The sequence below is a fragment of the Thermobia domestica genome, chromosome 14 (genome assembly GCF_964235325.1).
Source record: "Thermobia domestica chromosome 14, izTheDome1.hap1.1, whole genome shotgun sequence".
NCBI lineage: Eukaryota > Metazoa > Arthropoda > Insecta > Zygentoma > Lepismatidae > Thermobia > Thermobia domestica.
The window spans coordinates 62,990,523-63,006,550 of NC_137467.1; the positions used below are offsets into that span (position 1 = coordinate 62,990,523).

The 16,028-nt window shown below is 35.5% G+C and overlaps 1 protein-coding gene across 1 annotated transcript in view; it reads left to right on the top strand.

The window, feature by feature from the left end:
• The window catches only part of LOC145669701 (uncharacterized), an 84,365-nt gene that overhangs the window by 32,929 nt on the left and 35,408 nt on the right, over positions 1 to 16,028 (top strand). The window contains exon 2 of the mRNA XM_081737994.1: positions 12,667 to 13,382. Coding sequence (XP_081594120.1) covers positions 12,694 to 13,382 — 689 coding nt within the window. The 5' untranslated portion in view covers positions 12,667 to 12,693. The remainder of the gene's footprint in view (positions 1 to 12,666; positions 13,383 to 16,028) is intronic.

The following is a 16,028-nucleotide window of genomic DNA, read 5'->3' on the forward strand; positions in this document are numbered from 1 at the left end:
TATTTTACCTTGTGGAAAATCATTGATAATACGAGTAATTTATTTTCGTTGCTGTCAATACTTTGATTGAATGGGAAATGTATTCATACACAATGAAATTTCCTAACGAGTAAATAATACTTTCATGTTGTAATTCTTATTTCTTTCTGTTGCGACGAGATACTAATACATGAAAATAAAATAGAAGTAATTTATTCCTGTCTATATCTCTCATACGACTAACGTATGGGAAACAAAACAAATATGGTGAAACTGCCCCAAGCAATACTAACACACCTGAAAATTATCACTCGATTAACCTTGAGAACAGATATACATCGCTTAAGGGCGATTATAAACGTGAGTACACGAAACGTTTCTGTAGTGTTCTATTCAGTATTATTAGCCAATCTATAAAGGGAGTGATATTTTTGATGTATGCGTGATATTTTTGCTTTTGATTTATTAAGTTGCGCGTCAGAGGCGTTTTGACATAGGGTTAGTAGGTGCTGTATACATTCCAGATTCCTTCATTGCGCAATAGTATCATCTATCTGTAATTGCACTGCTAGACTGTTATTATACACAGAAATATCAGTGAAGAGCCAGTGTGTGTGTTTACTAAAGGTAAACTGAATAAAATACTAAACATTGTGTCCGCTTGTAGAATACCATTATGAGCTGGGATGGGAGTATCAAAACCAACATTTAGTTTCAACGTTCTTATTCGCTTCGAATATACTTCTTTGGTAAGATAAATGAAAATACCACGGATTCCGTATTTATTTAGAACTTGGTTATGAGTAATTCTTTCAAAGGCCTTGGACTAATTCGTGATAAAATTGGTATTTCTCCACGAGAAAGTTCACTTGGCTTGGGCTGGGATCGAACCAGGCACGCCATCTAGCAGAGGTGAACGTTCTAGGGTGATTGTGTCCAAGGTCTTATTGGTAAGGACTTTTCAAAATATGTTTTTACTCTGATCGTGAGACAATTAGTTAATAGTTTTAATCCCATGCACAAGACACTTAGAAGCCGAAAACTAGTGACTAGTGACAAGATGTCTGCGGTATTCATTAAAAAAGACGGCGAGGAAGGGAGCTATAATAACCATACATGTAACAATATTTTAATGGTAAAGAATCAGTGCCTATGGATTTTCCAAGCTTGCATATACATATGGACAGTTTGACATCCTCTTTTGTGAACGGACCTAAAAACACTCTGGATCATAATCCAATAAAACACATGGAATATACTTTAGAATAAAGAAATCAGTACATTAAGTAGTAGGTAAAGAATATAATTATTTATGAGTAATAAAAATGTCATGCCTTTTACACCCTAGACATCGTTACCCTTAATATTATAGGTTAATTTTTGCCGACTGCCGTTACCGATTTCTTGCACACTACATGTCTGTTCTATTAGAAGACATGATTTTCATTATTGTCTTATTCCAGTTCGTCCCTTTTGATAGATGATTTTCACTATTTGCTTTCTTTATATTTAGTCTGAAGGTACAAGAAACGTTAGAAATATGTGATCAAATGTTTTATTCCTGTGATGATGAGGTAGATAACTATAGAGTTCATGTACATATAATGAGAAAAATATTATAGTTACCTAATTATATATTTTATTTTTTCTTTACGTTTAATGTCCTAAGATTATACTCTGAGGCAAAGGGAGACTGTGATAATGAGAAGCATGATAATGATGAAATGAAATGCAAATGTATATTTCCAAGGAAACATGTGACAATTTTGTTCATAGAAAGAGAGTTATCATTTATGAAATAACTAAAATCATGCGACAGAAACTGGACAGAAGTGTACTTCTGACGAGTGTTATTATTACTTTTGATACTTCGTGATCAAAAGTTTGGAGAGCTCTGTGCCTCACCAAACCGTTTTTTCTAGGAGTGTACGAAACACGCATTCTCTCACTTTACACCTACAATATCTCTACACACTTTCATTGATTTCGTTCCACATCGTCTCCCCTTTCGGCCGTCAACTTTCAATTTTGAAAACTGTAGTCATTGAAGGAAGCAGTGCCGTTCAATAGTAATGAACCATGTTTTATAGTAGAAATAGGGATATAGCCACGGGGCGGCCAATCGGGACCATGACCCACAAAAATTTCCTGGCCCTCTAATGACCAGATGTTAAAATATCGTGAGATTACCTCGTTTCAGTCATTAGAAATAAGTAAGTTTACGTACAATTAATAATTTACCCGTAAAATAGCATGGAAAAATAGTATTTTACCGTATCGATGTCAAAATAGTATGGTGTTTCTAAAATAGCGTTCCGAAAAGAGTATGGTATACTTTTTTGTGACAGCAAATTACACAATTTACGGCGATTTATATTTGACACAGTATGAAGACAAACGTTTTGACAAGGTACTATAAATTCTACCTTAGAACAATGGTACTGAACTAAATTAAAAGCTCATTATATTATGTATATGCTGTAATTATTGTTTTAAGAAAACTTTTTTTTTATCAGATGGTAAATTTGGTGCAAAGCAACGTTTTTATTTAGTTTTTCAGTTCGGATTTCATTCGTTTTGTAAATGCTATTTCGTGTAAAACAGGAAGTGATATATAGCTGTTAATAAAATAATTGTCTTTTTAGTCACGATAGTAAATATTTTTTTTTCAAAAAATCTCACAATTTCAATTAAGTGCAATTTGAAAGAATATCAGTATGCTGTATAAAAGCAACCAAGAAAGTTCTTTCGCTTTTTGTGGAGGTCTACGATAATTGGCCCTCACACCGTGAGTTGAATGTGAATGGAGATAAGGCGAGAGTCAGTTTTGGGTGTTTATGTATCCAACATACTGTCTGGTTGTGGCAGTTCAGTTACACCGTGAACTTGTGTCAGAACAGAGTAAACATAAAACCGCCACAGAGCGTCATAGGGCGTGTATGCTGTACGAGTTTGGGGTCAAACGCTGCATCAGTGAGGCGGAAGATATGCCAGGTCTTTGGTGAGGGTGTCGTAATTGAGCGGACAATGGAGCGGTAGTTTACAAGTTTAAGGAAGGTGACACTCGAACGCACACCGCGTGCCGGAAGATCAAGACATGTACAAAATGTAGATCTTCAGACAGGACTTGAGCCGAACAGTTGCCAGACAATAAAGGAACTGCACTACCCTCATGCCGTAAACGTCACTAACACCTAGTTGCCCACTTGCGGTAAATATCGATCGTCGCATATAGCGACGCGTCCAAGAATCGCCGCTAGTGTCCCACTGGCGGCAGGGTTTCATCGAGGCGTAACATATATCTCTAGTCGGGGTGTTGAAGTTACCACCGCGTAGCAGCAAGAACTTCGTTTTGCTCCGCTCACCTTATCTTCGCGGAGAATCGCAAAGGGACCAACACGAACTATCGCCATTCATGTGCATGCGGCTATTATTATATATTATTTTTTCCTGACGAATTGTTCCTAAAGTGAGCTCCGAGGTTCAGCAATAACCTCTGCCTCAACATCATGAACTTTAAAATCTCGATATAAGTTCGATTATTGTATGAATTTAGATGCCAACTGTCGTCGATCATTGGAAAGTGAGTACGGGAGAACTACAAAATAAAGTAAATAGACACGCGTCATTTTGTTACAAAATTACATGGCGAACATATTTTATCTAATCCAAACGGTTATCGTCGAATATAGCACTCTGATTGACCAAATTAAAAAGATTTTAACGATTTATCCCTTTACAAGTGACGTTGCCTTCATCGCCTTCGTAGCGAAGTAGGAAGAACACTCGCCTAGTAATAATAAGGTTGGTTGTTCGAGTCCGCTTGGGAGTAATTTTTTTATATTTTTTAGTATTTTTTTCACATCTCAATGTAAAGAAATCACACATAGCCGATGTAACATATTTTGTGGTTCATTGGCGTTTTGTCCCGCCTCTGCTGCTGGTAGTATAATTTTCAAGACGGAAGAAAGACCACCGGAGATCGTCGCTGCGCCGCCGCCAACGTTTGCCGACATGTCGGTAATTGCCCTTCTGTGCTCCACCGACGCTTGCAGTGAAAACTGAGACGCCTTGCGATATTCTACAATGCTAGGGGTCCAATAGCACATGATGGGTTGTGGTATATCTAAGGCTGAGTACCTGTCAAAATGGTAGGATATAAAGCGAACAACCTTCTATACTACACTCGTTTCATCAATGGCATTTGGACAATGTTTCAAACCTAGAGGTAATGACTTGGCCCAATTGCCAAGGCACATTTGTTGTTCTCTTATTCTCAAACAATAATTATGTCGTCCCTCACAATTACAGATTGACGAAACTTCGTATACCAGATGTATTTTCTTGTGGTTATTTTTCACTGAAATATGAAGCAGTGGTATAACCAGGTACTGGGCAGTAAGAATATATGTGTGAGAGGGCTTCTTTTACGAATCCTACGTTACTTGAATTGGAACCTAACCTGAAAAAGACATGAAAACGGCTACAAGAGTGCAGCCGATATATATTTCATTTAATGTAGTTACATACATGCATAATGCGAATATTGACGAATGTTGGAAACCAACTTATAAATACAAAATGCACCACCACTTCTTACACGTTCGAAACGCAAATTTACTACAATGACGGACTGATCAAATTATTTCAAACTATAAGGGTACTATTGTTTATATCCAACTGTGCAATAACTTTTCTACATATCATGGACAAATAAATGACGTGAAAGTACTGTTTGCCTCTAATCATTTTATGTCATTTTCACTTTATGGGTTTGATCACTTGGCGGGAGGCTAGTAATAGCTGACTCAGATATGTTGGTAAAATGTCTGAAATGCCTGGTAATTGCACTCTCCTTGCACACTATCGTTATTGAGTACAGCACTTGTGAATCCTGCATTGTTATTTTTCTGCATGGAACTGACGGATTTCTACATTACGTTGCAGCTATTTTCAAGAATGATGTCATTTTGTTGAAAAAAAATTTAAGCTACACTGCTGTGCGTTCGAACCCGAGTTAGCCGAACAGAATTCATGTGGTTTAACCACAGCAGAATTTAGTGTTCTAACAGAACGCGTGTATAGTATGATAAAATAGCTAACATAAAATTGCTAACAAGGTAATTAGTACATGCCATGAATGTAAGTGCCCAATAAACAAAATGATCCCTCACTGTTTGTTACGTGTAATAGATAATTTTGTGATTGGAAATAGTTGAATAAGGCTACAAAGTAGTTGTTTCGTAGTCGTGTGGTTAGAGTGGCTGACTGAAGTTCTGGAGGAACTAGGTTCGATTCTGGGTGCGGATGTTTTTGCTTTTTTGTCCTAATCGTCAGACGTTTCTGACATTGTTCATGTTCTTGAGAAAAAGTGTACGTTTCCAAGTGAATTGCAATTTTTGAACGCTTTTTATCAAATTATAACGAATATAAATTAAATGTGTCGCGGAGTGTCGTAATGGCCTATTGGAAAATTCCTTGCTTTCCACGCATCAGTCCCGCGATCGAGTTCCTTTTTATTATTTTATCCTTTTTGCAATTGAGTGGTGAAATTTCAGTTAGTTTTACTGTGATGCACATTTCTGCCTCATGAAACTCAATGGACACATGAATTAGGAAGTATGGTAACTGAAAGTGCTTTTTGAGAAACGTGACGTAACGTTTGAGAAAGTTGCAAATACCCAGACCTTGAATCACATAATACTTAACGTAAAATGAAATCTTGAAAATTTATTTTCCACACTTATGGTGAGGAGGATAAGGGAGACAGTGATGATGAAAATACTGAAATGGTGAAATCAAAAGGGTGGGAGGAAACTGGAGATCCCCAAGAAAACCCTCCACACCGTGTTTCTCTACTACAGAGATCATTTCGTGCGAGGTGGGATCGAACTTGGGACCCCACTTACAAGAGGTGATCGCTCTATCATTGTGCCATAGCTGCCCCGCAATGCTTAATGTAAAACAGCTTTTATATACGCACATTGGACAACTACAGTAAATAAGTTCAATAGTATTGTATGTAACTAAACCTACGTAATGAGTTTTGGCACATATTTGGAAAGAAACGAAATTGTTTTTCTAATCCAGAGTTGGAGCAACTTCTACCCCTTGCCCCTGCTGTAGGAAGCATGGTCGAACTTTTTCTCTTTTATTTATGCTTACTCCGTAGGCAGGCCTAAGCTATTCAAGTGTTGTGTCTTTACATATTTTTATTATTGATTATAATAATAAGTCAATACCAATTTTGAGGTATTTGTTATAAACTTGCCCCCTGGAGCTTATGGATTTTTAATCCATTTGTCTCGCAACTATTCTCGGGACAGAAAGTGCAACAAAACCTTATATCAATTCTTTTAAAAATTTTTGCGTTGGTAATATATACGTATGCTAAATTTGTATGAAATTCATGTAGGGGTCTGTGGTGTATCGTACGAGCTACCAGACTATTTTCTTAGTTACCTTTCCACGTTATAATTAAACGTATCACAGTAAAAATGGAATATTATAGTACCACCCGACTGTCGTCGCTGTGAAAAATTTCATTATAATCTGAAGTAGGGCAATGAGAGGAATTAACGTTCCAAGATTTGAAATCAAATTTTCAATATCGCAAGTAAAAGAAAAACAACATAAGAAGTCTCATATTTGAAAATAAATTCAGCTTAAACTGCCTGAGACTACATATAGGTCTCAACAGAACTTGTGGAATGCTCAGTATAAATGTTGGTATAAAAGAACAATGTGGTTTGCGTAGACTCGAACGCGTGACCCTATACGTAGTAATCGAGTACGCAAAACACTCCTCTAACAAACCTAACAGGAACTTTTTCTTTGTTTAAATGTATAACCGAGGTACACTATTACGTTCAGGTTTAATTCTCGGTCTCTCTCTTATGTTTCACAAATATTACATGTTTTGGACATTTTTGAATATTAGCTATGCTTTATATCTGATTATTTGGCAGTAGTATTTAGCAGACGGTTCTTCCAAATGAAACTTAGCTAACACAGTAGTAACCAATGTTTTGCTTGCTGATTTTCTAGAGGGGGAAGAACTTAGACTCTTGGCAACTTTATAATTGCAGCCCTCCTGGGCCAGAGGTGACCACCGCTTCAAGTGTTTGGGCGAAATTTTCAGTCCCCTCACCAGGAAAAGAGTGCCTACATTTTTTGCAAAATTTCCCCCCACTAATGGATTCCACATTGATTTGCATATTCCATACATACAAGAGTAGGGGCGGAACCAAGATTTGATTTCAGGGGGTCGCTGGCTAAACGTTCATTTGTGGGGAGTTTGAAGTCCACCTACGGAAAAATATTGAATAAAACCGCCATCTTATGGTAAAGACATTCCTAAGAGACCTCGCTGGTCTAGGTCGAGGTTCAAGTAGTGGTCGCTACCTCGATGCCTAGTTCTAGATGGATGAAGGGCGCACATAGCGAGGAGGCCCTCAGTTTGAGAAGAAACACTACTGTAACGCGTCTCAAATCATTGCATTAAAATCACTTCTAAGCACTATTTTAAATTGAGAGGACCAAGCAGTTTATAATTAGGGATGGACGCGAGACGAGACAAGAGAGAGCTGAAGTCTTGTCTCCTATTTCGCAAAAAATATCTGAGTCTCATATTTTGTCCATCTCTATCAATAAATCAAAACTTTTACATTTTTTCAGTTTTTTGTGGAGAAATGCCCTGATTCAGCAATCAGGCAAGAAATCATTTTCTAGTAGTATTTTAAAAAAAACTATTGCCTCAAGTTTCGTTACTGGAATTCCATTATCCGACATTTTCTCCGTATGGATATGTGCCTGTCTTTACAGTTATTTTTTTTTTACATTATGTCAGTAACGAATTTAGATGAAACCCTTTTTTATTAGTTTGGGAATTGCGGGGAGGAGTGGAGTTTTTAAGCATAGATATAACAATTAACATTAGCTTCTTTTTTCTTTAGAAATTTCACAATTTACGGACATCAGCCCGAAAGCTTCCTCCCTGTAACCTCCACTGCCTTCTATAATAATAAGCTACAGTATAATTCTCAAATAAATATGAATAATTTATCTGTCATTCACATTTCAGTTGCTGTTTTCTTCCATTCTCTATTTAAAACGTGTCTATTATGATGCTATTTGTGTTTCTTATCCCATATTGCTGGAACATTCCACACTAGTTCTATTAATATTTCTTTCTTAATCGAATTTAATAGTGCAGCAAGCATATTTTCGATATACACTCAGCCCTAACCAGAAAGCATTGTAAGCGGGTTACGTTTGGCAACATCGCATGGAAACAATGAATGCTGAATTGCATTCTAAACCATTCCTACTGATAGTACTACTGCTTTTATTACTATTATTACTAGTAATACTACTACTTTTGCTAGGGATCTGTATAGTATATAGGCAAACTTGTTTTAATGAAAGAAGTTTAATGAAAATTTTAAAAAGATAATCATTAAATCACTTTTAAATGTTATTTTAAATCATACTTTAACGAAAAAAGTGTTATAAAATTTTTTAAAAATAAAAATATTTCCTTAGGCAGGGTTAGAACCCACGACAACAACGATTTTCATTACTAGTATTTTGCGCTAGCTCACTCAGCTACGAAGGCCGACAGCATATGGCGCTTACTTTTGCTATATGTAGCTGATGTGATATCACCAACAGGATCACGATATATACGACGTTTTATTACTACGTTGTTGCCAAGCGTAACACGTTCACAATGCCTTATGGCTAGAGTTCAGTGTATTTCGAAAATAGGCGTGCAGCAAAACCTCTCGAACAGAGACATGCAGAATCCTCTGCAGACGAAATTTTAAACAAATGAATACTTTATTCCATGCAGCGCATCAGGGAGAACCAAAGCAAACATTAGCCACAGCGATGCTTCTGCTGAACATCGATGTAAAAAACAAATTCAGTTGTTTATCATCGCAACCACTAATTCACTCTCGCGGTCGACCTCTAGGTCTCGATGTAGCGTACATCTTCCGCATGTGCATAGCCATTTGAATCCATGTGGTTTTGCCAGTATCGAGGGTGTGACCGCCAGTTACACCTCGACCTCGATCGCGAGGTCTCTTCGGTATGTTCCTATCCTTAGGCTTTATTTTAACAACTTATACAAATGTTGGAGGTTCCAGGCCTCCTGGTTACGTCACTGCTTGGTACTATCTATTGGTTCCAAACATCACAATCTGTTCACTTCCACCTTCAGCCATAATTTTATTCTTTGAAGCCAAAGGGGATACATTCGTTGTCCTTCGCATTTGGCGTTCCTAAAAGTAAAATTATGATATAATTAAACGTGCTATTTTGCAATTTTGAATGTAAATTTATGTCCCTTCCTGCCCAAAATAAATGTCATGGGCGCAACCTGCTCCCTAAAGCCTGCCTGTTTGCTCCCCTCTGTTCCAAATAGAAAAATTGAATTTGGATATTTTCTGCAAGATTATTTGCGAGATATAGAATTTCATATCCAGTACATCTGTTTATTTGGTACTGGAATTAATAGAATTGGAAGTAATTGCTTTGTGTAAGTATAATTGTGGAGAACAGCCATGGATAAATGTTTTGTATTGCTAAAAATGTATGAAAATTGTTAGAAAAGTTTCTAGAGGCTGGAAAATTTTCTTCCCAGGCTGCGACAACAGTAATTAAGTTAGTGCTATTGAAAGAAAAACTAGTGACGGGGAATTTCCTAGCTTTCTCCCTTACAAATATATGTTTTGTGAGTAACGAACGTTTTTATTTGACATATCGGTCTGTGTATCTATCGTTCTGTGTGGCCTCGTGGATAAGTGAGTAGAGTCGTTGCTTGGTAATCTTGAGGTTCATGGATCGAATCTTATCCAGGACAGTTGACAGTTATTTTTCATTCTTTGTTTCCCTTATCTTAACATGTTTCTCTCCCTCTGTAATCATATGGTGCTCTCAACTGAGTTCTCCACTTGAATTCAACAATTGGTAGTGGGATATGCTGAGGTTCGATGACCTTTTACATGTCTACTTACAAAATCAAAATTTTCGACAAAATATGGATGCTATCCGATCATTTTGTCTCAAATTATAAATTTACAGATGTGGCTGTATCTCTTTCATCATATTTTCATCTCTTGTTCTCTAATGTCGTCAACTATGAAATAATATGGCTTGGGAGCAAAACTTCAAATCAAAAATGCTATACCAATGGGCTCACTCTCACTAAGTATTTAATTAAATATATGTGTTTTCACACTGAAAGAGACGGGATTAGCTCTTCCTACCTTCCTGAAGTGACAGAATATTTATTTAGGCTCTGCAAAGTCATTTCAGATCAAACGACTGAAATAGTGTTCATTCCAATAGTAATAGGATTGGACTTTAATTTTTTTGTTTCACTTTATCTTCGCGAATAGGACATATATTAAGTAATATGTTTCCCATAAGAACTATACGTTTGTGATTCATCTCATTGTGGAGAAACGATGCTGTAGACGATAGTGGGAATTTCGCCCAAATATACGGGAATTTTTCAGTGCCTGGCGATTATGCCACCAGCCTTCCTTTAAAGCTAATTCGGTTGCAGTACTTCCCGGGAAATGCTTCGGACTCAACTGGTGGAGCAGTTTTGCCGTAAATTTCCATATGGCTGTACCATCCAGAAGTGTCCCTTAGTGTACAAGTCGAGTATGCAAGTACGATACAGACATTATCGTAATACTTACGTTATAGATAATACTTTTTCGAGCGCTAAAATCAGATTCTGAAAGATAAAAGCAATTGTATGCTAGGAAATCTACAATGGAACTCGCATATTACTAGGTACTGCTTAAAAAGTTTTCAACGTAAGATGCGGTGCACTCTGATAGAATTTGTAAACGATCATACATATAAAATATTTCTGTGATAGCTGGGAACCCTTTGATTTTAACCCGCCGTATTTAGAAAGATGATGTATCTGTTAAACTACTATTCATCATTAATTATCTTTGTCTGTGGTAAAAAAAAAAAATGTTACTTTTAAAATGAGTGTTGATATCAATGTGAAACTTTCCTAAAAAAAACAAACGGCGAATTTCAATTTATACAAACTGTTTATATAACCATATAATCCCATTTTGTTCACTTTCTCACTTGTCTACTGTCTTGAATAATGCGAAATGAAAGCAGCCTAGTAGTAGCTGTGACTTGTAAGTTTTTACTTATATATACGTTAGAATACTTCATTTTCTTTGTGTTGTTAATTGGATTAATACTATGCTTATTTTATACATTGGATGAGAGCCCGGGTACTAGTACTTTGAGTAGAAGTTCTAACATTTCCACTAGTCTAAATAGTACAGTATTTCACTTGCAAGCGTTCCGCTTGAGGACCTTTTGCACCTGTTCCCGTTAGTACTTTACACTTACACAAGTGCTTTTGTTCAACCATGAATGTAAGTTTAAGTAAAAATCCGATATTCTTAAAGTAAACGAGCAAATTTATGTATATTGGTCTCTGGCTTCAGGGATAACGTTCTTCACTCTCGACAACATTAGAATGTAGTAGAAGAATATAGTGAGCTTGGAGTTAGCTTATGTTCCAATGTAATGTTTTTATATCTTCCATAAACTACTCTTTCGACCAACGAGAGGCAGAGGTAGATCTATTGCTTCACATAGGTCCCGAATCAGTGTTGAGCTGGCACAAGAATTGAGTTCAGTGGACAATATAATGTACGTAGGTTTTTTCAGGGTACTCCCGTTTATTACCACTTTCTCATACCACCAATCCTCCATTGTTATTCACTTGTCTTAATGATGGTCTCTTTTAGCATAAAGGACATAAACATGGGATTTTAGAAATATTTCAAGGATCGAACCCAGGATTGATAGACCGAAGGCCAACATGTCCATCATTTATCCGCGACAGAGACGAAACTATGTCATTTAAAATCACCTTTTGTTCTACAGTGAATCAAGCAAACGATGCATACATGGATTCTAGAGACTTGCAGAAAACTCAGCTTGAACAAATATAATTCATTATGTGTTAATAACTTTCCTGTAGAAAAGAATAGCTTCGTTAGCATTACGTGTGAAAACTTGTGTTTCTTACATCTCATGAAAAATTTCAAAATTATTGTTTTAATTAATTTTCTGCAATTACGTATTTGTTTTACGTTACTAGATAGCGCAACTTAGCATTTACTATATGAACAATAGTTTGTATACGCATTTGTCTTACTTCATTTTGTAATAAGTAACACACATAACGAACAAAGCAGCCAAACTTCAGAAATATCAACCATATATCTTACTTTAACGTGTAATCCTTAAAAAAAAGTAATACTGCTAGAACAATAAACAAATTTGATCTTTAGTATTGAAAAGTGTTTTCCTGTATAATATAGTAATACTTGCGTGGAAGTAAATGGAAAATTTTAATTTCGTTTTTTTTTTCCTCATATGTAGTCCTAAATTACTTAAAAATTAAAGTGCAAAATTTCTTATCTATGAGTAAGGATTACATTATTTTGTTTGCAACCCTTAAGAAGAATACCACTTAGTGAACAAACAATTATAGAAGCGCCAAAAATATTGTCCAACAAGTAGTGAACAAAACAGAAAACTTATTCGTTAGTGCAATATTTTGTGTGTTTATAAGAAAGAGTCGTTTTGAAACTTTATTCTAACTACTAGTATATTTCGTTTCAGGTCACTGAGGTTGCTGCTAGACTAGGAATGAGTGTAAAAGAACGTGATAGGAATTGTAAATCCCAGACAGTTATTGCCCTGGAAAGACTAACAAATATTTCTGAATCAAAGCAAAATATAACTGAAATGAAAACTGATGATTTCAAGTTTCAAAATCATATTTCAGAATTGTATCTTGACAAGAAAATTGGAAAAGCAATTGTACTGTGCAAAAAGTTACCATCAGTTGACAAACATGATAAATATATCTTTGATGTCACAAGGAATATTCCAACGGTTTGCAATAGAGACACGAAAATAGCGCCTAAACCATTATTTCTCGCCGAAAATAATGTTTGTGAAAATATTCGTAAGTCAGATGATGAAGTTATAGATATGAAACCAAACTTTAAAGGCAGTGAACAAGAACATTTCCTACAATCGAATGTAGAGTTTAATTGCGGAGGATGGTATAAAAAAATAGAAGGTTCTACAAATATAGCTAAAGTTACGTCTAATGACTCCAATAGTGAGAACTTAAACACTGTGAATTTCAAGCTGCAAAGAACTTCATTTGATACAGAATGTCACATTAATGTGAGCGGAAATGAATCAGAATATAGCACTTCGTCAGAATCGCATTTATTTCTCAAAATGAGGCTTACGAAGAAACTTGAATGTAATTCTAAAAGCATTACGACTGATAATGAACTTAATAACCATTCAGTGCACAGCAGGTACGTTAATATCTTGTATGATTTCCGTTTTACTTTATATGTAGTCCCGAATAAATATTGACTTCAAAAGACGTTACATAATACATTCTAATCTCCGTAAATCCTTTTTGTGTTCGTAATTTTATTATTTCACTATAAAGCGGTAATCCGGCAGAGAGTGATTAAAATTGAGAGCTAGCTTTATTAAACTATGGCACCCTTGACAACTTTGAGTTACTCTGAGTTTGTAAATTCACTCAAGTAGGTTTTTGACTTAAATATTTAAATTTACATGCAAATTAAGATTCAAGGTTATCAGATTATTCGTTTTATATCGCGTTTCGTAGTTTAAGTGCCATTTTAATGCATACTACATCCTTTGTTTACTTAGTCATTACCCGCAAGCTGCATACACATTTAAAATCTGCTAGAGTTCTGGTCATATAAACCTAGAGGGCATGTAAGAGAATAAGTCGAAAAGATGAACCTAGATCCAAAATATATCCCTTTATGTCTGCTCATTGTACTTGGATTTTGATTTAATTTGTCCTTGTCATATTTTATGATCTTTTTGTATATGGCAACTACATATTTACTTGCCAATAACGCCCAGATATTGAATATCTCTGCTCCAAATGGTGATATTACTCGGTAGGTGATTGAAGGAAAATAAATTTACCTGTAAACACATCTGAGGTACGTAAAAATGTAGGGTACTTTTTTTTGAACTTAGTTTTTCTTTGCCGTCTAAGTTTCTATGACAAGAAGTGTACAATCTTCTGTGCTACGAAATTGACTGCTTCAGTATATATTGTTGGTTTTAATAGGTATGAGGACGTCGAAGTCATATTAACGAACGTTATTACCAATCATTTTAAGGGCACAAATCCATTCACGAAAATGAGTATGCTCCGTGATCCTTGCTGAAAGAACTATATTTGATTCGTGATTACATGCAATTGCATATAATAAAGCACATTTCTTAATGATTGCTATGATGATGATAGTCCCCTTGAACTTCTTTTTCATTAGACTTTTTTTTTCTCTAATTCCTATTATTTAAGTAGACAATTATTTTCCGACATGAAAAGTTTCTTCTTCTTATCCTTTTTAAAGAAGTAATTGATACTTTTTTTTTTTCAAAATGATGGCACTAAATTCTTAAACTGCAGCAAAATTTATTCAGTTATGAAGTGCAGGTACTTTTCCACCAACGTGCCCATAAGTCATAGCCTAATTTGAATAGGGTACCTAACACAAAAGCAATGTTTTTATAGGTGAGTAACACAATGTAGTGTCAACTAGAAACCATTAAGAAGTGGATTTAATTATTAGGCCGTTCTACAAAAGTTAATCGCTTAGAAACGGAGCCCTGGACACTGAAATAATCGTCCTAGTACATAATTTCTAACCCCGCAATAATTGCGAGTAGCGTCTGCACCTATTTCGGCGGCTTTAGTCTCACTGTTTCTATGCTACTTCCGTTCATTATCGCTTTGGTTTATGCTTTTACTTCTGGGTTACGGAAGAAATCACTTCTTGCAAGTGTGCCCAAGTGTAAAAAGAGTGCTAGTATCTCTATCAATTTAATACCATAAATTTAAGTTTGTATACTGTTTTAAATCTAAATGCAGCTGTTCGGTAGTGGCCAAAAACGTAGAATGTGTGGAATGAATAGTTATACCATTTAGTACAAGATGTGTATTATAAAACCACATTAATACTTAATGTGCTAATAAATTTATATATAACTTATTTCAAGAGCATACTTAGTGTGAATTCACTAACGCGTCTAGTCAAGTATCACAACAGAAAAATGGTTCTTTTTCTTTGCATCATTGTGTCCTGAACCGGAATAAATAGGTATCCTGCTTGTAACGATCTGCTGTCATAGATAGACTCGTTTTTCGGTACTTGCCAGTTTCTTCTCATTTGTTTTCATGTTTTTTATAAATCTATACACAATTATGGATTGTGTGCGTATCAGGGTTGGCAAAAACCATGGTTTTTATTGTAAGAAAAACAAAAAATATGTTTTTTTTTTTTGGTTTAAACCTGTGTTGTTTTGGGTATAAACCAGGTTATTTTTCTTCTTGGTTTGAATAATCTGCTGTGTGTATTCATATCACATATGGACAGAAATAAGTTTGTTTCGGTGTTGTTATGCAACAATCAGGGTATGCTGAAAGGGTTCACATAAGCTTAAAGCGGAATCGAAGTAGGATTGCAAACTCTGGAAAATAAAAATCCGACATCCCTTAGAATTCCATATGACATAGGTCTAAGCGTAAAGGACCTCTGTTAGGACTCATCCATGTGTAGGAAATGTACTATCGTGTGAACAAAAGTGCATTAGCACCTGTATTCTGCGTAACCTTAGTACATTCACTAAGAAAAATTAATAGATACATTGTGCTGTAAATGATAAACTGAAATCGACATTAATCGTTTCATTGTACATACCAGTAACTGCCACTTCTTTAAAATTATCGAATCAGATGAAAAAAAAAAAATTATACTAATTTTCACGTTGCAATTTTGGATGTGGAAAATGAAATTTATTCTTTAAACTTACACTTCAAATACAGGAAATTGCTTTAAGAAATCCTTTTTCACTCTCAATAAATGTATAAAATTCCGTACAAGTAAATTTTCAAATTTTGCTTA